We start from the raw sequence: 20,675 nt of genomic DNA, 5'->3' as shown, positions 1-20,675 counted from the left end.
GCCTATACACCCAATTGTCTGGGTCTCCCAATTGGAGCTAGAAGAAAAGGAATTTACGGTAAGTAAACAAAATTCCCTTCTTTGCTGCTTTTTCTTCTGCGCTGCTTAATGCCAAAATGGATGTGTTCTTCTATTCAAGCAAAGTCTATGGGAATTTGGGTTTCTTGTTCACACTATGTTGTTCAAAATGCTGCCTTTTTGAGGCAGAACTTTGGTCAAAAACTCAGCTTTTCAAAGAAGCAACATGTCAATTGTTTTTGCCATTTGGGTTTTGAAAAGCTGAGTTTTTGACCAAAGTTCTGCCACAAAAAGGCAGCATTTTGAACAACATAGTGTGAACAAGAAACCCAAATTCCCATAGACTTTGCTTGAATAGAAGAACACATCCATTTTGGCATTAAACAGCGCAGAAGAAAAAGCCGCAAAAAAGCAGGTAAAAAGCAACGTGCGCACATACCCTAACTGTGCACACGCGGTTTTGATGCAGATAATCTGCCCATGTGAATTATTGGTCCGGTTTAGGGGCATTTTATCATCCATTGACTTCAATGATATCAAAAACTGCACCAAAACCGCATCCGTTTTTTGACGGGTTTTTTCCCCACAATGTGCAGAAACTTTCTTCACCGAATCTGCAGCGTGTGCACAAAGCCCTAATGCTGCTATCATGTTTGTCCTGTGTTCATGTATTACACACATTATTTCAGCTTCTTCTGTCTTTCAGGTTGTCCTAAAGCTGTTGGATGGGAAAAAAACCAAAAAGGTGGTATGGGTCCCCGAATGGTGAATCTGAGTGAATGTATGGACCCCAAGAGGTAAATCAGGGTAATTGTCTGCAGATAATAATCCATAGGGTGTCATTGCAGTAATGATACCGATCAGTTATTGACATATTTGGGCAGTCCCATGTAACATTTTGTTTTTCATATAATACAAGCCATTCCAATTTTTTGGGTCCCCACCAGTGTCTATAAGAAGGGTGCCCTGACCTCCCCCTCCTGAGGAGGTGGTCACCGGCCACAACATTCAGGCAAATGTAGAGCAATGGCTGCAAATGGGTTCTGTCCATAAAAATGGATGTAAAGAACCCAACATGCGGCCGTCAGGATTGTCTATTGCCTCCTCAGATTGGGCAGGATTGTGCCGCCCTACTAGACGAGGAAGGGATGTGCTGCCATCAGGCACAGCGTGGGCATGTCTGCATTGCCCCATCAGATTGGGCAGGATTGTGCCGCCCTACTAGACGGGGAAGGGATGTGCTGCCATCAGGCACGGCGTGGGCATGTCTGCATTGCCCCATCAGATTGGGCAGGATTGTGCCGTCCTACTAGACGGGGAAGGGATGTGCTGCCATCAGGCACGGCGTGGGCATGTCTGCATTGCCCCATCAGATTGGGCAGGATTGTGCCGCCCTACTAGACGGGGAAGGGATGTGCTGCCATCAGGCACGGCGTGGGCATGTCTGCATTGCCCCATCAGATTGGGCAGGATTGTGCCGTCCTACTAGACGGGGAAGGGATGTGCTGCCATCAGGCACGGCGTGGGCATGTCTGCATTGCCCCATCAGATTGGGCAGGATTGTGCCGCCCTACTAGACGGGGAAGGGATGTGCTGCCATCAGGCACGGCGTGGGCATGTCTGCATTGCCCCATCAGATTGGGCAGGATTGTGCCGTCCTACTAGACGAGGAAGGGATGTGCTGCCATCAGGCACGGCGTGGGCATGTCTGCATTGCCCCATCAGATTGGGCAGGATTGTGCCGTCCTACTAGACGGGGAAGGGATGTGCTGCCATCAGGCACGGCGTGGGCATGTCTGCATTGCCCCATCAGATTGGGCAGGATTGTGCCGCCCTACTAGACGGGGAAGGGATGTGCTGCCATCAGGCACGGTGCGGGCATGGCTGCATTGCCTCATCAGATTGGGCAGGATTGTGCCGCCCTACTAGACGGGGAAGGGATGTGCTGCCATCAGGCACAGCGCGGGCATCGCTGCTGTGATAATGGACGTAACTTTTGCATTTACTTCTGTGCCAGTGTTATGCATCAAGTTAAAGGGTTTTTTTTTTTTTTTTTTTTTGTTTTTAGGTTGGCAGAATCCTCAGTGGATCTGAACCTAAAGTTGATGCGCTGGAGACTTGTGCCCACCCTGGACCTGGAGAAGGTGATCTCCACCAAGTGCTTGTTACTGGGGGCCGGAACCCTCGGGTGCAACGTGGCCCGGACACTAATGGTAAGTTTCCCTTAAATGTGCTCCCTGAGTGCTGTATGTACGACACAGGGGCCAGGAGGTGAGGAGGGGGTCCCTGGTGGGCTACATTGCAGATCTGGAATTGACGAGGAGTCTGGAAGATAAGTGGATGTTATATGAGATGTTGGAGGACGGGGGTCCCTTATATAGGGGTGCGCATGTTGGGGTCCGCCTGTGATGAGTGAGGTTGGTTTTGTCTGACATTTATGGTATATCCCATGTCAGGACGGATTCTCCATTATCACATTGTTTACATGAAATATTACCGGGCAGAGAATCGACCTAAATAACAGAATAGTGTCCCCACTCACTGACCAATACATGTCTGAGCTGACCGTCCAAGAAGGAGGATGAGGAGCCCCCCAGTGTGCTCCCCCCCCCCAGTGTGCTCTCCCCCCCCCCCCCAGTGTGCTCTCCTCCCCCCCCTCCAGTGTGCTCTTCCCCCCCCCCCTCCAGTGTGCTCTTCCCCCCCCCCCTCCAGTGTGCTCTCCCCCCCCCTCCAGTGTGCTCTCCCCCCCCCCTCCAGTGTGCTCTTCCCCCCCCCCTCCAGTGTGCTCTTCCCCCCCCCCTCCAGTGTGCTCTTCCCCCCCCCCCCCTCCAGTGTGCTCTTCCCCCCCCCCCCCTCCAGTGTGCTCTTCCCCCCCCCCCTCCAGTGTGCTCTTCCCCCCCCCCCTCCAGTGTGCTCTTCCCCCCCCCTCCAGTGTGCTCTTCCCCCCCCCCTCCAGTGTGCTCTTCCCCCCCCCCCTCCAGTGTGCTCTCCCCCCCCCCCCTCCTCCAGTGTGCTCTCCCCCCCCCCTCCTCCAGTGTGCTCTTCCCCCCCCCCCCTCCTCCAGTGTGCTCTCCCCCACCCCAGTGTGCTCTCCCCCCCCCCAGTGTGCTCTCCCCCCCCCCAGTGTGCTCTTCCCCCCCCCTCCTCCAGTGTGCTCTTCCCCCCCCCCTCCTCCAGTGTGCTCTCCCCCCCCAGTGTGCTCTTCCCCCCCCTCCTCCAGTGTGCTCTCCCTCCCCCCCGTGTGCTCTTCCCCCCCCCCCCTCCTCCAGTGTGCTTTCCCCCCCCTCCCCAGTGTGCTTTCCCCCCCCCTCCCCAGTGTGCTTTCCCCCCCCCTCCCCAGTGTGCTCTCCCCCCCCCAGTGTGCTTCCCTCCCCCCCTCCCCAGTGTGCTTCCCCCCCCCGTGTGCTCTTCCCCCCCCCCCCCCCTCCAGTGTGCTCTTCCCCCCCCCCCCCCCTCCAGTGTGCTCTTCCCCCCCCCCCCCTCCAGTGTGCTCTTCCCCCCCCCCCCCCTCCAGTGTGCTCTTCCCCCCCCCTCCTCCAGTGTGCTTTCCCCCCCCCTCCCCAGTGTGCTTCCCCCCCCCCTCCCCAGTGTGCTCTCCCCCCCCCCCAGTGTGCTTCCCTCCCCCCCTCCCCAGTGTGCTTCCCCCCCCCGTGTGCTCTTCCCCCCCCCCCCCTCCAGTGTGCTCTTCCCCCCCCCCCCCCTCCAGTGTGCTCTTCCCCCCCCCCCCCCCTCCAGTGTGCTCTTCCCCCCCCCCCCCCCCTCCAGTGTGCTCTTCCCCCCCCCCCCCTCCAGTGTGCTCTTCACCCCCCCCCCCTCCAGTGTGCTCTTCCCCCCCCCCTCCAGTGTGCTCTTCCCCCCCCCCCCTCCAGTGTGCTCTTCCCCCCCCCCCCCTCCAGTGTGCTCTTCCCCCCCCCCCCTCCAGTGTGCTCTTCCCCCCCCCCTCCTCCAGTGTGCTCTTCCCCCCCCCCCCCCTCCTCCAGTGTGCTCTTCCCCCCCCCCCCCAGTGTGCTCTTCCCCCCCCCCCCCCTCCTCCAGTGTGCTCTCCCCCCCGTGTGCTCTTCCCCCCCCCTCCCCAGTGTGCTTTCCCCCCCCTCCCCAGTGTGCTTCCCCCCCCCCCCCCCTCCCCAGTGTGCTTTCCCCCCCCTCCCCAGTGTGCTCTCCCCCCCCCCCAGTGTGCTTCCCTCCCCCCCTCCCCAGTGTGCTTCCCCCCCCCCCCGTGTGCTCTTCCCCCCCCCCCCCCCGTGTGCTCTCCCCCCCCGTGTGCTCTTCCCCCCCCCCTCCTCCAGTGTGCTCTCCCCCCCGTGTGCTCTTCCCCCCCCCTCCCCAGTGTGCTTTCCCCCCCCTCCCCAGTGTGCTTCCCCCCCCCCTCCCCAGTGTGCTTTCCCCCCCCTCCCCAGTGTGCTCTCCCCCCCCCCAGTGTGCTTCCCTCCCCCCCTCCCCAGTGTGCTTCCCCCCCCCCCCGTGTGCTCTTCCCCCCCCCCCCCCCCGTGTGCTCCCCCACCCCCCGTGTGCTCCCCCACCCCCCCGTGTGCTCCCCCACCCCCCCGTGTGCTCCCCCACCCCCCCGTGTGCTCCCCCACCCCCCCGTGTGCTCCCCCACCCCCCCGTGTGCTCCCCCACCCCCCCCGTGTGCTCCCCCACCCCCCCCGTGTGCTCCCCCACCCCCCCCGTGTGCTCCCCCACCCCCCCCGTGTGCTCCCCCACCCCCCCGTGTGCTCCCCCACCCCCCCGTGTGCTCTTTCCCCCCCCCCAGTGTGCCCCTCCCAGTGTGCCCCTTCCAGTGTGTGCCCTCCTTAGTAAGAAACTGAAGACCAACCAGAGAACACAATCACCAAACCCGCCTGTTCGTGCTGCGGTGTCTGCTGTGCCGCTAAACTCTATACTTGTGTTTTTTTTATTAATGTGCGGTCACTTTTTGTATTTAGGTTTTTTTTTTTTGCTGTTTTTTTCGTTTTCTGATTCTTCTGTCGCCGCTGTCACTTCTATTTTGCACAGAACATCTGTTATGACCTGCTTCTTCCCGTCTTCATGGATGGGCAGCGCTTGTGGATGCAATTATTTCTAATTCCGGTTTCCATACCGTATTTGATAACTCTGCGACACGGCGGTAAAATACCGCATACAGCGGTGCACCAGAAGTCATCCGGGGCTCAGTGCCGCAAAAATGTGTAATTCTGATCATGTGACGCTGCGTTACAGCACGGTGACCCTCCCAGGGGTCACTAACTTACAGTGCCTACAAGTAGTATTCAACCCCCTGCAGATTTAGCAGGTTTACACATTCGGAAGTAACTTGGCATTGTGACATTTGGACTGTAGATCAGCCTGGAAGTGTGAAATGCAGCAATAAAGAATGTTGTTTTTTTTTTTTTTTTTTTATTTTTAAATTGTGAAAAGTTTATTCAGAGGGTCATTTATTATTCAACCCCTCAAACCACAAGAATTCTGTTTGGTTCCCCTAAAGTATTAAGAAGTATTTCAGGCACAAAGAACAATGAGCTTCACATGTTTGGATTAATTATCTCTTTTTCCAGCCTTTTCTGACTAATTAAGACCCTCCCCAAACTTGTGAACAGCACTCATACTTGGTCAACATGGGAAAGACAAAGGAGCATTCCAAGGCCATCAGAGACAAGATCGTGGAGGGTCACAAGGCTGGCAAGGGGTACAAAACCCTTTCCAAGGAGTTGGCCCTACCTGTCTCCACTGTTGGGAGCATCATCCGGAAGTGGAAGGCTTATGGAACTACTGTTAGCCTTCCACGGCCTGGACAGCCTTTGAAAGTTTCCACCCGTGCCGAGGCCAGGCTTGTCCGAAGAGTCAAGGCTAACCCAAGGACAACAAGGAAGGAGCTCCGGGAAGATCTAATGGCAGTGAGGACATTGGTTTCAGTCAATACCATAAGTAACGTACTCCACCGCAATGGTCTCCGTTCCAGATGAGCCTGTAAGGTACCTTTTTTACTTTCAAAGCATCATGTCAAGGCTCGTCTACAGTTTGTCTCAGAGTCCTCCAAGTGATCATGAGAAGACTGGTTCAAGGCTCTCTGGTCTGATGAGACCAAGATCGAGATCTTTGGTGCCAACCACACACGTGACGTTTGGAGACTGGATGGCACTGCATACGACCCCAAGAATACCATCCCTACAGTCAAGCATGGTGGTGGCAGGATCATGCTGTGGGGCTGTTTCTCAGCCAAGGGGCCTGGCCATCTGGTCCGCATCCATGGGAAGATGGCTAGCACGGCCTACCTGGAGATTTTGGCCAAGAACCTCCGCTCCTCCATCAAGGATCTTAAGATGGGTCGTCATTTCATCTTCCAACAAGAGAACGACCCAAAGCACACAGCCAAGAAAACCAAGGCCTGGTTCAAGAGGGAAAAAAATCAAGGTGTTGCAGTGGCCTAGTCAGTCTCCTGACCTTAACCCAATTGAAAACTTGTGGAAGGAGCTCAAGATTAAAGTCCACATGAGACACCCAAAGAACCTAGATAACTTGGAGAAGATCTGCATGGAGGAGTGGGCCAAGATAACTCCAGAGACCTGTGCCGGCCTGATCAGGTCTTATAAAAGACGATTATTAGCTGTAATTGCAAACAAGGGTTATTCCACAAAATATTAAACCTAGGGGTTGAATAATAATTGACCCACACTTTTATGTTGAAAATTTATTAAAATTTAACTGAGCAACATAACTTGTTGGTTTGTAAGATTTATGCATCTGTTAATAAATCCTGCTCTTGTTTGAAGTTTGCAGGCTCTAACTTATTTGCATCTTATCAAACCTGCTAAATCTGCAGGGGGTTGAATACTACTTGTAGGCACTGTATGTGTTTATAAATCTGCAGGGGGTTGAATACTACTTGTAGCCACTGTATGTTATAAATCTGCAGGGGGTTGAATACTACTTGTAGGCACTGTATAATAGTCTTAAAGGGCAGCATCATGCACCAACCATCGCTGCAGAGACCAGCAGGTGGGTGACCCAGTGCCGCACAGCACCATCTGTGCCATACCTCTGCTCCCTCCTATAATAATCTTTATAGGGAACCTGTTAGCTGCCCCTTACAGTTTTGGATATTTAATGGTTTGTTTTTTATTTATGTGACTTGTTTTTTCTTTGTCGCTCTATTGGGAGACCCAGACAATTGGGTGTATAGCTACTGCCTCCGGAGGCCACACAAAGTATTACACTTAAAAGTGTAAGGCCCCTCCCCTTCTGCCTATACACCCCCCGTGGGATCACGGGCTCCTCAGTTTTCATGCTTTGTGCGAAGGAGGTCAGACATCCACGCATAGCTCCACTGTTTAGTCAGCAGCAGCTGCTGACTATGTCGGATGGAAGAAAAGAGGGCCCATAACAGGGCCCCCAGCATGCTCCCTTCTCACCCCACTTTTGTCGGCGGTGTTTGTTAAGGTTGAGGTACCCATTGCGGGTACGGAGGCTGGAGCCCACATGCTGCTTTCCTTCCCCATCCCCTTAGGGCTCTGGGTGAAGTGGGATCTTATCGGTCTCCAGGCACTGAGGCCGTGCTCCATCCACAGCCCCTGGGAATCTGCTGGACATGGAGCTGAGTATCCTCAGGGACATGGCCCTGCTACGTTGAGGTACTCTGTGTCCCCATAAAGGGGACCGCGCACAGACACACGGCAGCACTGCTGGGTGTGTTAGTGCGCCAGGGATGGCGGCGCTGCCAGCACTGGTGCCATCGCACACTACAGCGTGCTGGGTGTGTTAGAGTATTGGGGGACTGCCGCGCTAACCGCCGCTGCCATTTTTATCTCAGGCGCGGCTGGGACTTGTGGTGCGCCGGGGACTTCCGCGCCGACCAGGGCTTATATGCCGGGCCGCGCTTATCACTCTAGTCCCCGGCTTTTGCGGCCTACTCTCACTTCGTTACCGCCCACTGGCCTGCCAGTCAGGGTAAGGGCGTGACGCTGCACAGCACGGCAGCGCTGAGAGATGGAGCATGCTTTGCATACTCCACCCCTCTCACTGTACACAGTGTGAAACCGGATTCCCGCACTTTCTGGGGCACGCCCACGGCCTCCTCCTCTACACAGGACGCCGGCAGCCATTCATGTCAGTTTTTTCTGTGACTGAGAAAAGAGACAAGTTTGGGAAGACCCTGGCAGGGATTCTGGTGGTCACACAACCGCTGTGAGCGGGCGGTAAGCAGCACCTGTGGTGCTGACCCCACTAGTGCCGAAATGCACATATAGATATATGCTTGTACGCTATACATTGCACTGTTCGGTCGCACTTTTGTATTTTGGCTATATACCCTCCTTGATTGTTCGGGGGAGATAACAGCATATCGTCTGTGAAAAACAAGGGTGCAGAAGCACAGGTTTTCTATGCAGCCTGTACAGCATGTACGGCTATACTGCCGGCAGGTTCCACGGACCCCAATTGTATGCAATGCACGGCCCTTGTGGAACTTACTCAGCCGGAGTCTCTGCTAATGGTCCAGGTGATGGGGACGGAGTTTGCAGTATTTACTTCAGACTTTCTGAGACTATGGCTAACATACTAGAAGCCTTGCAGTTCAGACCGGTCCCTCAGACCATGGGCTCTGTTGATTCATTGCCCCTGGTCCCCCCCCCCCCCAGTTGGTACAACAAGGTGCTCCTGGAGTGTCTCAGGGATCCCAGGGTGAGGGGTCTGACTCGGACCGCAGTCCCAGACCCCCTAAGCGACCTCGCTGGGAGCATCCCTCGACGTCACCGCATCATTCAGGGTCTCAGCATGGGGACTCTCTCTATGATAAGGCGGAGGTATCTGATCAGGATTCTGATCCTGAGAACGTTCTCTACCTGGATACACCTGATTGTGACACCGTAGTGAACGATCTTACGGCGTCCATCAATCATATGTTGGTTATTTCTCCCTCAGCTCCTACGCCTGAGGAGTCAGCTTCTCAGCAGGAGAAGTTCCGTTTCAGGTTCCCCAAGCGTACATTGAGTACGCTTTCTGGATCACTCTGACTTCAGGGAGGCAGTCCAGAACCACCAGGCTTGTCCAGATATCGTTTTTTCCAAACGCCTTAAGGATACACGTTATCTCTTCCCTTTTGACGTTGTCAAGGGCTGGGTTCAGTGTTCCAATGTGGACCTCCTATCTCCAGCGGTTAAATCCTTAGTTGCAGTGGAAGATATGGCTTCACTCAAAGATGCCACTGACAGACAGATGGAGCTCGGGTTGAAATCCATCTATGAAGCTATTGCCGTGTCTTTGCTTCAGCTTTCGCAGCCGTCTGGGCGCTCCAAGCGGTCTCGGCGGCTCAAGCGCAAATTGAGGCAGTCACACGTATGTCTGCGTCGCAGGCTGCGTCTTTAACATCTCAAACGTCAGCGTTTGCGTCATACGCCATTAATGCTGTCCTGGACTCGGCGAGCCGGAAGGCGGTTGCGTCCGACAATTCAGTGGTAATACGCAGAGCCTTGTGGTTGCGGGAATGGAAGGCAGATTCTGCTTCCAAAAAAGTGCCTAACCAGTTTGCCATTCTCTGGCGACCGCTTGTTTGGTGAGCGACTGGATGAAATCATCAAACAATCCAAGGGAAAGGATACATCCTTTCCTCAGGCTAAACCGATCATACCCCAACAGAGGAGGGGACAGTCGAGGTTTCGGTTCTTGCGGGGCGCAGGCAGGTCCAATTCTCCTCGTCCAAAAGGCCTCAGAAGGATCAGAGGAACTCCGACGCGTGGCGGTCTAAATCACGCCCTAAAAAGACCGCCGGAGGCGCCGCTACCAAGGCGGCTTCCTCATGACTTACGGCCTCCTCACACCGCATCCTCGGTCGGTGGCAGGCTCTCCCGCTTTTGCGACACCTGGCTGCCACAAGTAAAAGACCGTTGGGTGAGAGACATTTTGTCTCACGGTTACAGGATAGAGTTCAGCTCTCGTCCTCCGACTCGATTCTTCAGAACATCTCCGCATCCCGAGCGAGCCAAGGCTCTGCTGCAGGCGGTGGGCACTCTGAAGGCAGAAGGAGTGGTGGTCCCGGTTCCTCTTCAGCAACAGGGTCACGGTTTCTACTCCAACCTGTTTGTGGTTCCAAAGAAGGACGGGTCCTTCTGTCCTGTTTTGGACCTAAAACTGTTCAACAAACACGTAAGGACCAGGCGGTTCCGGATGGAATCCCTCCGCTCCGTCATCGCCTCAATGTCCCAAGGAGATTTCCTAGCATCGATCGATATCAGGATGCTTATCTCCACGTACCAATTGCTCCAGAGCATCAGCGCTTCTTGCGCTTCGCCATAGGAGACGAACACCTTCAGTTCGCGGCACTGCCGTTCGGCCTGGCGATAGCCCCAAGGGTTTTCACCAAGGTCATGGCTACAGTAGTTGCGGTCCTCCACTCTCAGGGTCACTCAGTGATACCCTACTTAGACGATCTGCTGGTCAAGGCACCCTCTCAAGAGGCATGCCAACACAGCCTCAACGTTACTCTGGAGATTCTCCAGAGTTTCGGGTGGATCATCAATTTTCCAAAGTCAAATCTGACACCAGTCCAATCGCTGACATATCTTGGCATGGAGTTTCTTACTCTTCCAGCGATAGTGAAGGTTCCGCTGGACAAACAGCGGTCACTACAGACAGGGGTACAATCACTCCTTCAAGGTCGGTCACACCCCTTGAGGCGCCTCATGCACTTCCTGGGGAAGATGGTGGCAGCAATGGAAGCAGTCCCTTTCGCGCAGTTACACCTGCGTCCTCTTCAATGGGACATCCTACGCAAGTGGGACAGGATGCCGACGTCCATAGACAGGAACGTCTCCCTCTCTCAAGCAACCAAAGCTTCCCTTCGGTGGTGGCTTCTTCCCACCTCATTATCGAAAGGGAAATCTTGCCTAACCCCATCCTGGGCGGTGGTCACGACGGACGCGAGTCTGTCAGGGTGGGGAGCGATCTTTCTCCACCACAGGGCTCAGGGTACGTGGACTCAGCAAGAGTCCTCACTTCAGATCAATGTTCTGGAGATCAGGGCAGTGTATCTTGCCCTAAAAGCGTTCCAACAGTGGCTGGAAGGCAGGCAGATCCGAATTCAGTCGGACAACTCCACAGCGGTGGCTTGCATCAACCACCAAGGTGGGACACGCAGTCTGCAAGCCTTCCAGGAAGTCCGGCGGATTCTGCTGTGGGTGGAAGCCACAGCACCCACCATATCCGCAGTTCACATCCCGAGCGTAGAAAACTGGGAAGCAGACTTTCTCAGTCGCCAGGGCATGGATGCAGGGGAATGGTCCCTTCACCCGGACGTGTTTCAGGAGATCTGTTGCCGCTGGGGGATGCCGGACGTCGACCTAATGGCGTCTCAGCACAACAACAAGGTCCCGGCATTCATGGCGCGGTCTCACGATCACAGAGCTCTGGCGGCAGACGCCTTCGTTCAGGATTGGTCGCAGTTTCAACTCCCTTATGCGTTCCCACCTCTGGCACTGTTGCCCAGAGTGTTACGCAAGATCGGGTCCGACTGCCGCCGCGCCATCCTCGTCGCTCCAAAATGGCCAACGAGGTCGTGGTACCCGGATCTGTGGCATCTCACGGTAGGCCAACCGGGGGAACTATCAGACCGACCAGACTTGTTGTCTCAAGGGTCGTTTTTTCCTTCTGAATTCTGCGACCCTCAACCTGATGGAGTGGCCATTGAGTCCTGGATCCTAGCATCTGCAGGGTTATCTCAAGGGGTCATTACCACTATGAGACAGGCCAGAAAACACACATCTGCCAAGATCTACCACAGAACGTGGAAGATATTCTTATCTTGGTCCTCTGCTCAGGGAGTTTCTCCCTGGCCAATTGCCTTGCCTACTTTCTTTCCTTCCTGCAATTCGGTTGGAAAAAGGTTTGTCGCTCGGTTCCCTTAACGGACAAATCTCAGCGCTCTCTGTATGTTTTTCAGAAGCGCCTAGCAAGACTACCTCAGGTACGCACGTTCCTGCAGGGGGTTTGCCGCTTAGTCCTTCCTTACAAACGACTGTTAGAACCCTGTGATTTGAACAGGGTGCTGATGGTTCTCCAGAAACCACCATTCGAGCCTATGAGGGATTTTTCTCTCTCACGCCTTTCGCAGAAAGTGGTTTTCCTAGGGGCAGTCACTTCACTTCGGAGAGTGTCTGTCGGGGCAGCATTGTCGTGCAAAGTCCCCTTCCCGGTGTCTCACCAGGTCAAGGGGTTCTGCGTCCGGTTCCGGAATTTCTCCCTAAGGTGGAATCCCCCCTTTCATCTCAATCAGGGTATCCGTACCCTCTGTTTGTCTTCATCCAGTTCACCAATGTGAAAAGGATTTGCACTTGATTAGATCTGGTGAGAGCACTCAGACTCTTCATCGATCGTATGGCGTCCCTGCGCCGCTCGGAAGCACTCTTGTCCTTGTCGCTAGCCAGCGTAAAGGGTTACAGGCTTCCAAATCAAGACTGGCTCGGTGGTTCAAGGAACCAATTCTCTAGCTTATCGTTCTGCTGGGCTTACGGTTCCCTCAGGGCTGAAGGTCCATTCTACCAGAGCGGTGGATGCGTCCTGGGCTTGAGGCACCAGGCTACGGCTCAGCTTGTGTGTCAGGCGGCTACCTGGTCCAGCCTCCACACTTTCACGAAACACTGTCAGGTGCATACCTATGCTTCGGCGGATGCCAGCATAAGCAGACGAGTCCTTCAGGCGGCGGTTGCCCACCTGTAGAAAGGGGCCGTTTTACGGCTCTATTACGAGGTATTATTTTACCCACCCAGGGATTGCTTTTGGACATCCCAATTGTCTGGGTCTCCCAATAGAGCGACAAAGAAGAAGGGAATTTTGTTTACTTACCGTAAATTCCTTTTCTTCTAGCTCTAATTGGGAGACCCAGCACCCGCCCCTGTTTTTTTGTATACACATGTTGTTCATGTTGAATGGTTTCAGTTCTCCGATATTCCTTCGGATTGAATTTGCTTAAACCAGTTTATTGGCTTTCCTCCTTCTTGCTTTTGCACTAAAACTGAGGAGCCCGTGATCCCACGGGGGGTGTATAGGCAGAAGGGGAGGGGCCTTACACTTTTAAGTGTAATACTTTGTGTGGCCTCCGGAGGCAGTAGCTATACACCCAATTGTCTGGGTCTCCCAATTAGAGCTAGAAGAAAAGGAATTTACGGTAAGTAAACAAAATTCCCTTCTTTTCCATTAGGGCTGGGGAGTAAGAAATATAACATTCGTGGACAATGCAAAGATCTCCTACTCGAACCCCGTGCGGCAGCCGCTCTACGAGTTTGAAGATTGTCTCGGAGGTGGAAAATCGAAGGCCTTGGCAGCGGCAGAGAAGCTTCAGAGGATCTTCCCTGGCGTGGTAAGAAGACGCTGCATCAGTGGCCAAAGTCAGGGCTTATAAGTGCCACGTATGGCCAGAATCCGTGGTCACTGACTGCCGATCTGTATCACAGAGGAATTAGCAGTCAGTACCGGTCTGTAAGCTCCTCACCCAAAAGTCAGACTCTGCAGGCACCACAGCTGGACTCACTCAGGTGTATGTGTAGAATTAAAAAACACTCCTGTCCTTTCATAGAAAACCTGTAAAAAAAGCCCGGCCTAGCTGCACTCACCCCCCACACCCCCCCAAAGGAAGGGATCATAAGAAAATTACCTTCTTCTTCTTGTTCTTCTTCTTCTTGTTCTTCTTCTTCTTGTTCTTCTTCTTCTTGTTCTTCTTCTTCTTGTTCTTCTTCTTGTTGTTCTTCTTCTTGTTGTTCTTCTTCTTGTTCTTCTTCTTGTTGTTCTTCTTCTTCTTGTTCTTCTTCTTCTTCTTCTTCTTCTTCTTGTTCTTCTTGTTCTTCTTCTTGTTCTTCTTCTTCTTCTTCTTGTTCTTCTTCTTCTTCTTCTTGTTCTTCTTCTTCTTCTTCTTGTTCTTCTTGTTCTTCTTGTTCTTCTTGTTCTTCTTGTTCTTGTTCTTCTTGTTCTTGTTCTTCTTGTTCTTCTTCTTCTTCTTCTTGTTCTTCTTCTTCTTCTTCTTCTTCTTCTTCTTCTTGTTCTTCTTGTTCTTCTTGTTCTTGTTCTTCTTGTTCTTGTTCTTCTTGTTCTTCTTGTTCTTCTTCTTGTTCTTCTTCTTCTTCTTCTTCTTCTTCTTGTTCTTCTTCTTCTTCTTCTTGTTCTTCTTGTTCTTCTTGTTCTTGTTCTTGTTCTTGTTCTTGTTCTTGTTCTTCTTGTTCTTCTTGTTCTTGTTCTTCTTGTTCTTGTTCTTCTTGTTCTTCTTCTTGTTCTTCTTCTTGTTCTTCTTCTTGTTCTTCTTCTTGTTCTTCTTCTTGTTCTTCTTCTTCTTCTTCTTCTTCTTCTTGTTCTTCTTCTTCTTCTTCTTCTTCTTCTTCTTCTTCTTCTTCTTCTTCTTCTTCTTCTTCTTCTTCTTCTTGTTCTTCTTCTTCTTCTTCTTCTTGTTCTTCTTCTTGTTCTTCTTCTTGTTCTTCTTGTTCTTCTTGTTCTTCTTGTTCTTCTTGTTCTTCTTGTTCTTCTTGTTCTTCTTGTTCTTCTTGTTCTTCTTCTTGTTCTTCTTCTTGTTCTTCTTCTTGTTCTTCTTCTTGTTCTTCTTCTTGTTCTTCTTCTTGTTCTTCTTGTTCTTGTTCTTCTTCTTCTTCTTGTTCTTCTTGTTCTTGTTCTTGTTCTTGTTCTTGTTCTTGTTCTTCTTGTTCTTGTTCTTCTTGTTCTTCTTGTTCTTGTTCTTCTTGTTCTTGTTCTTCTTGTTCTTCTTGTTCTTCTTCTTGTTCTTCTTCTTGTTCTTCTTCTTGTTCTTCTTCTTGTTCTTCTTCTTGTTCTTCTTCTTGTTCTTCTTCTTGTTCTTCTTCTTGTTCTTCTTCTTGTTCTTCTTCTTGTTCTTCTTGTTCTTCTTCTTGTTCTTGTTCTTGTTCTTCTTGTTCTTGTTCTTCTTGTTCTTGTTCTTCTTCTTCTTCTTCTTCTTCTTCTTCTTGTTCTTCTTCTTCTTGTTCTTCTTCTTCTTGTTCTTCTTCTTCTTGTTCTTCTTCTTCTTCTTGTTCTTCTTGTTCTTCTTGTTCTTCTTGTTCTTCTTGTTCTTCTTCTTGTTCTTCTTCTTGTTCTTCTTCTTGTTCTTCTTCTTGTTCTTCTTCTTGTTCTTCTTCTTGTTCTTCTTCTTGTTCTTCTTCTTGTTCTTCTTGTTCTTCTTCTTGTTCTTCTTCTTGTTCTTCTTCTTGTTCTTCTTCTTGTTCTTCTTCTTGTTCTTCTTCTTGTTCTTCTTCTTGTTCTTCTTCTTGTTCTTCTTCTTGTTCTTCTTCTTGTTCTTCTTCTTGTTCTTCTTCTTGTTCTTCTTCTTGTTCTTCTTCTTGTTCTTCTTCTTGTTCTTCTTCTTGTTCTTCTTGTTCTTGTTCTTCTTCTTCTTCTTCTTCTTCTTCTTCTTGTTCTTCTTCTTCTTGTTCTTCTTCTTCTTGTTCTTCTTCTTCTTGTTCTTCTTCTTCTTGTTCTTCTTCTTGTTCTTCTTGTTCTTCTTGTTCTTCTTGTTCTTCTTGTTCTTCTTCTTGTTCTTCTTCTTGTTCTTCTTCTTGTTCTTCTTCTTGTTCTTCTTCTTGTTCTTCTTCTTGTTCTTCTTCTTGTTCTTCTTGTTCTTCTTCTTGTTCTTCTTCTTGTTCTTCTTCTTGTTCTTCTTCTTGTTCTTCTTCTTGTTCTTCTTCTTGTTCTTCTTCTTGTTCTTCTTCTTGTTCTTCTTCTTGTTCTTCTTCTTGTTCTTCTTCTTGTTCTTCTTCTTGTTCTTGTTCTTGTTCTTCTTGTTCTTGTTCTTCTTGTTCTTCTTCTTGTTCTTCTTCTTGTTCTTCTTCTTGTTCTTCTTCTTGTTCTTCTTCTTGTTCTTCTTCTTGTTCTTCTTCTTGTTCTTCTTCTTGTTCTTCTTCTTGTTCTTCTTCTTGTTCTTGTTCTTGTTCTTCTTGTTCTTGTTCTTCTTGTTCTTCTTCTTGTTCTTCTTCTTGTTCTTCTTCTTGTTCTTCTTCTTGTTCTTCTTCTTGTTCTTCTTCTTGTTCTTCTTCTTGTTCTTCTTCTTGTTCTTCTTCTTGTTCTTCTTCTTGTTCTTCTTCTTGTTCTTCTTCTTGTTCTTCTTCTTGTTCTTCTTCTTGTTCTTGTTCTTGTTCTTCTTGTTCTTGTTCTTCTTGTTCTTGTTCTTCTTGTTCTTGTTCTTCTTGTTCTTGTTCTTCTTGTTCTTGTTCTTCTTCTTCTTGTTCTTCTTGTTCTTCTTCTTCTTGTTCTTCTTCTTCTTGTTCTTCTTCTTCTTGTTCTTCTTCTTCTTGTTCTTCTTGTTCTTCTTGTTCTTCTTGTTCTTCTTGTTCTTCTTGTTCTTCTTCTTGTTCTTCTTCTTGTTCTTCTTCTTGTTCTTCTTCTTGTTCTTCTTCTTGTTCTTCTTCTTGTTCTTCTTCTTGTTCTTCTTCTTGTTCTTCTTCTTGTTCTTCTTCTTGTTCTTCTTGTTCTTCTTCTTGTTCTTCTTCTTGTTCTTCTTCTTGTTCTTCTTCTTGTTCTTCTTCTTGTTCTTCTTCTTGTTCTTCTTCTTGTTCTTCTTCTTGTTCTTCTTCTTGTTCTTCTTCTTGTTCTTCTTCTTGTTCTTCTTCTTGTTCTTCTTCTTGTTCTTCTTCTTGTTCTTCTTCTTGTTCTTCTTCTTGTTCTTCTTCTTGTTCTTCTTCTTGTTCTTCTTCTTGTTCTTCTTCTTGTTCTTCTTCTTGTTCTTCTTCTTGTTCTTCTTCTTGTTCTTCTTCTTGTTCTTCTTCTTGTTCTTCTTCTTGTTCTTCTTCTTGTTCTTCTTGTTCTTCTTGTTCTTCTTCTTGTTCTTCTTGTTCTTCTTCTTGTTCTTGTTCTTGTTCTTGTTCTTGTTCTTCTTGTTCTTCTTGTTCTTGTTCTTGTTCTTGTTCTTGTTCTTCTTGTTCTTGTTCTTGTTCTTGTTCTTCTTGTTCTTGTTCTTCTTGTTCTTGTTCTTCTTGTTCTTGTTCTTCTTGTTCTTCTTCTTCTTGTTCTTGTTCTTCTTGTTCTTGTTCTTCTTGTTCTTCTTGTTCTTGTTCTTCTTCTTCTTGTTCTTCTTGTTCTTGTTCTTCTTCTTCTTCTTCTTCTTCTTCTTGTTCTTCTTCTTCTTGTTCTTCTTCTTCTTGTTCTTCTTCTTCTTGTTCTTCTTGTTCTTCTTGTTCTTCTTGTTCTTCTTGTTCTTCTTGTTCTTCTTCTTGTTCTTCTTCTTGTTCTTCTTCTTGTTCTTCTTCTTGTTCTTCTTCTTGTTCTTCTTCTTGTTCTTCTTCTTGTTCTTCTTCTTGTTCTTCTTCTTGTTCTTCTTCTTGTTCTTCTTCTTGTTCTTCTTCTTGTTCTTCTTCTTGTTCTTCTTCTTGTTCTTCTTCTTGTTCTTCTTCTTGTTCTTCTTCTTGTTCTTCTTCTTGTTCTTCTTCTTGTTCTTCTTCTTGTTCTTCTTCTTGTTCTTCTTCTTGTTCTTCTTCTCGTTCTTCTTCTCGTTCTTCTCGTTCTTCTCGTTCTTCTCGTTCTTGTTCTTCTTCTCGTTCTTCTCGTTCTTCTTTTCGTTCTTCTCGTTCTTCTTCTCGTTCTTCTCGTTCTTCTTCTCGTTCTTCTTCTTCTTCTCGTTCTTCTTCTTGCTCTTCTGTGCTCCCCAGAGTTACACCTGCAGTTATCACCCCAGTAGCCGCTCACTGTCCCATAGAGCGGGGAGAGTGTCCTCTATGAGCGGTGTAAATCTGCCTTTGTGATTACTTCTGCACCACATACGTTACCTCCGCCATACGGAGCTGAGCAATGTCCTGCTATTACTATTCCGCCCCATCCTCTCGGCGCCCGTCCTCCGGAGCTACACCTATCTCTCATGCACACCTTGTCCTTAATATATATAAAAATTACAATATTTTTCCGGAATGATACGAGTGAAATTAATGTAACGCGGCTTTAAATCACAGAATCATTTTTGGTTTCGGCGGTAACGTTCTGCAGTGTAACCAATTTCTAATTAAAGTAAGAAATGTGGAATAATGAGGGTGAAGTGTGCGGTGACGAGACGTCTCCCCAACACAGACGGCTGCTACTACCCCTCCTCCAGAAATCACAATTGCTTCATCTTCCTTTACCATATAATAATCTAACAGGAAAAAACATCCCAGCGCAAAACAATAGGAAAAGAAAAACACCCGGCCCCATTGTTCTCATTCTTTTTATGAATGTTCAGTGCGTCATAAAGAACTGTCAGCGCGATTCTGCAGGTCCAGACGGCTATGGCGATACCAAACCTGTATAGTGTATGTGTGTATGTAACATATAATATATAGATACAGTACAGACCAAAAGTTTGGACACATCTCATTCAAAGAGTTTTCTTTATTTTGCTGACTCTGAAAATTGTAGATTCACATTGAAGGCATCAAAACTATGAATTAACTCATGTGGAATGAAATACTTAACAAAAAAGTGTGAAACAACTGAAAATCTGTCTTCTATTCTAGGTTCTTCACAGTCGCCGCCTTTTGCTTTGATTACTGCTTTGCACACTCTTGGCATTCTCTTGATGAGCTTCAACAGGTAGTCACCGGAAATGGTTTTCCAACCGTCTTGAAGGAGTTCCCAGAGATGCTTAGCACTTGTTGGCCCTTTTGCCTTCACTCTGCGGTCCAGCTCACCCCAAACCATCTCGATTGGGTTCAGGTCTGGTGACTGTGGAGGCCAGGTCATCTGGCGTAGCACCCCATCACTCTCCTTCTTAGTCACATAGCCCTTACACAGCCTGGAGGTGTGTTTGGGGTCATTGTCCTGTTGAAAAATAAATGATGGTCCAACTAAAAGCAAACCGAATGGAATAGCATGCCGCTGCAAGATGCTGTGGTAGCCATGCTGGTTCTGTATGCCTTCAATTTTGAATAAATCCCCAACAATGTCACCAGCAAAGCCCCCCCACCATCACACCTCCTCCTCCATGCTTCACGGTGGGAACCAGCCATGTAGAGTCCATCCATTCACCTTTTCTACAAAGACACGGTGGTTGGATCCAAAGATCACAAATTTGGACTCATCAGACCAAAGCACAGATTTCCACTGGTCTAATGTCCATTCCTTGTGTTCTTTAGCCCAAACAAGTCTCTTCTGCTTGTTGCCTGTCCTTAGCAGTGGTTTCCTAGCAGCTATTTTACCATGAAGGCTGCTGCACAAAGTCTCCTCTTAACAGTTGTTCTAGAGATGTGTCTGCTGCTAGAACTCTGTGTGGCATTGACCTGGTCTCTAATCTGAGCTGCTGTTAGCCTGTGATTTCTGAGGCTGGTGACTCGGATAAACTTATCCTCCGCAGCAGAGGTGACTCTTGGTCTTCCTTTCCTGGGGCGGTCCTCATGTGAGCCCATTTCTTTGTAGCGTTTGATAGTTTTTACCAATGCACTTGGGGACACTTTCAAAGTTTTCCCAATTTTCGGACTGATTGACCTTCATTTCTTAGAGTAATGATGGCCACTCGTTTTTCTTTACTTAGCTGCTTTTTTCTTGCCATAATACAAATTCTAACAGTGTATTCAGTAGGACTATCAGCTGTATTCACCAGACTTCTGCACAACACAACTGATGGTCCCAACCCCATTTATAAGGCAAGAAATCCCACTTATTAAACCTGACAGGGCGCACCTGTGAAGTGAAGACCATTTCCGGTGACTACCTCTTGAAGCTCATCAAGAGAATGCCAAGAGTGTGCAAAGCAGGAATCAAAGCAAAAGGTGGCTACTCTGAAGAACCTAGAATATAAGACATATTTTCAGTTGTTTCTCACTTTTTTGTTAAGTATTTCATTCCACATGTGGTAATTCATAGTTTTGATGTCTTCAATGTGAAAATACAATTTTCAGAGTGATGAAAATAAAGAAAACTCTTTGAATGAGAAGGTGTGTCCAAACTTTTGGTCTGTACTGTATATCTTGTGATTAATGAAATGTACATAGTTAGATTGAGGTTAATCTGTGAAGCCCGTAGGATAAGGGATAACTTGTTGATGGCTGGGGGTGCGGCCACTGGGCCAGAGATTGGGGCTCTGAACCCTGAGAACGGGCCCTGCAGCTGCATCCTGACTGTAGTGGCGGTGCACATGCTCGGTTTCCGTTCATTGCTTATAGCACTGTTGAGTGCAGCGCTCGTCTAGGTTCATCAGTCTTATAGACATTGAATGGAATAGAGGCCGAGCATGGGTGTCTCCAACACATACAGGACAGGGTTGCAGAGCCCCAATATCAGGATCCTTGGAGGTCCCAGGACTCGGATCCCCACGATCAGCAAGTTACCCCCTATCCAGTAGATGACTTGTTTTATTGGGACAGTCCTTTAAAGCACCGCTCCAGCAATTTTTATTCTGTTTTTTCAGCCCTGGAGTGCAGCTTTAAATCTAAGCTCCCTGCCCTCGGTCTTCTACTTCTCCTCCAGCTTCTTTACTTTTTTTTTTTTTTCCAATTTCACTCCTGTCCTGTGGCGCCATCTTTTGCACATAACGCCTGACTGTCTGGAAATCAGAGGTTATGCCACAAGCGCTCAATAGAACTCTGAGGGCAAGAACGAGGCCAGGGTGAGGTTCAGGAAGAGGGCAGAACGAGGCTCTCATAGACTTGTAGTGAGTGTTGATTTCCGGCTCCATGACACACTGGAACTGCCGGCAGGTCACAAATCACTGGAGTCCAACCAGAGCGACACTGTAAACA

General features: G+C 49.1%; 1 protein-coding gene across 1 annotated transcript in view; it reads left to right on the top strand.

Moving 5' to 3' along the window:
- Positions 1-20,675, top strand: part of ATG7 (autophagy related 7) — a 228,439-nt gene that overhangs the window by 45,747 nt on the left and 162,017 nt on the right. The window contains exons 10-12 of the mRNA XM_075321265.1: positions 725-815; positions 2,087-2,231; positions 13,184-13,342. Of these exons, the coding sequence (XP_075177380.1) occupies positions 725-815; positions 2,087-2,231; positions 13,184-13,342 (395 nt within the window). The remainder of the gene's footprint in view (positions 1-724; positions 816-2,086; positions 2,232-13,183; positions 13,343-20,675) is intronic.

Source organism: Anomaloglossus baeobatrachus, chromosome 8 (genome assembly GCF_048569485.1).
Source record: "Anomaloglossus baeobatrachus isolate aAnoBae1 chromosome 8, aAnoBae1.hap1, whole genome shotgun sequence".
NCBI lineage: Eukaryota > Metazoa > Chordata > Amphibia > Anura > Aromobatidae > Anomaloglossus > Anomaloglossus baeobatrachus.
The sequence above is the reverse complement of the archived record's forward strand: the minus strand, read 5'-3'. Positions and strand labels throughout refer to the sequence as shown.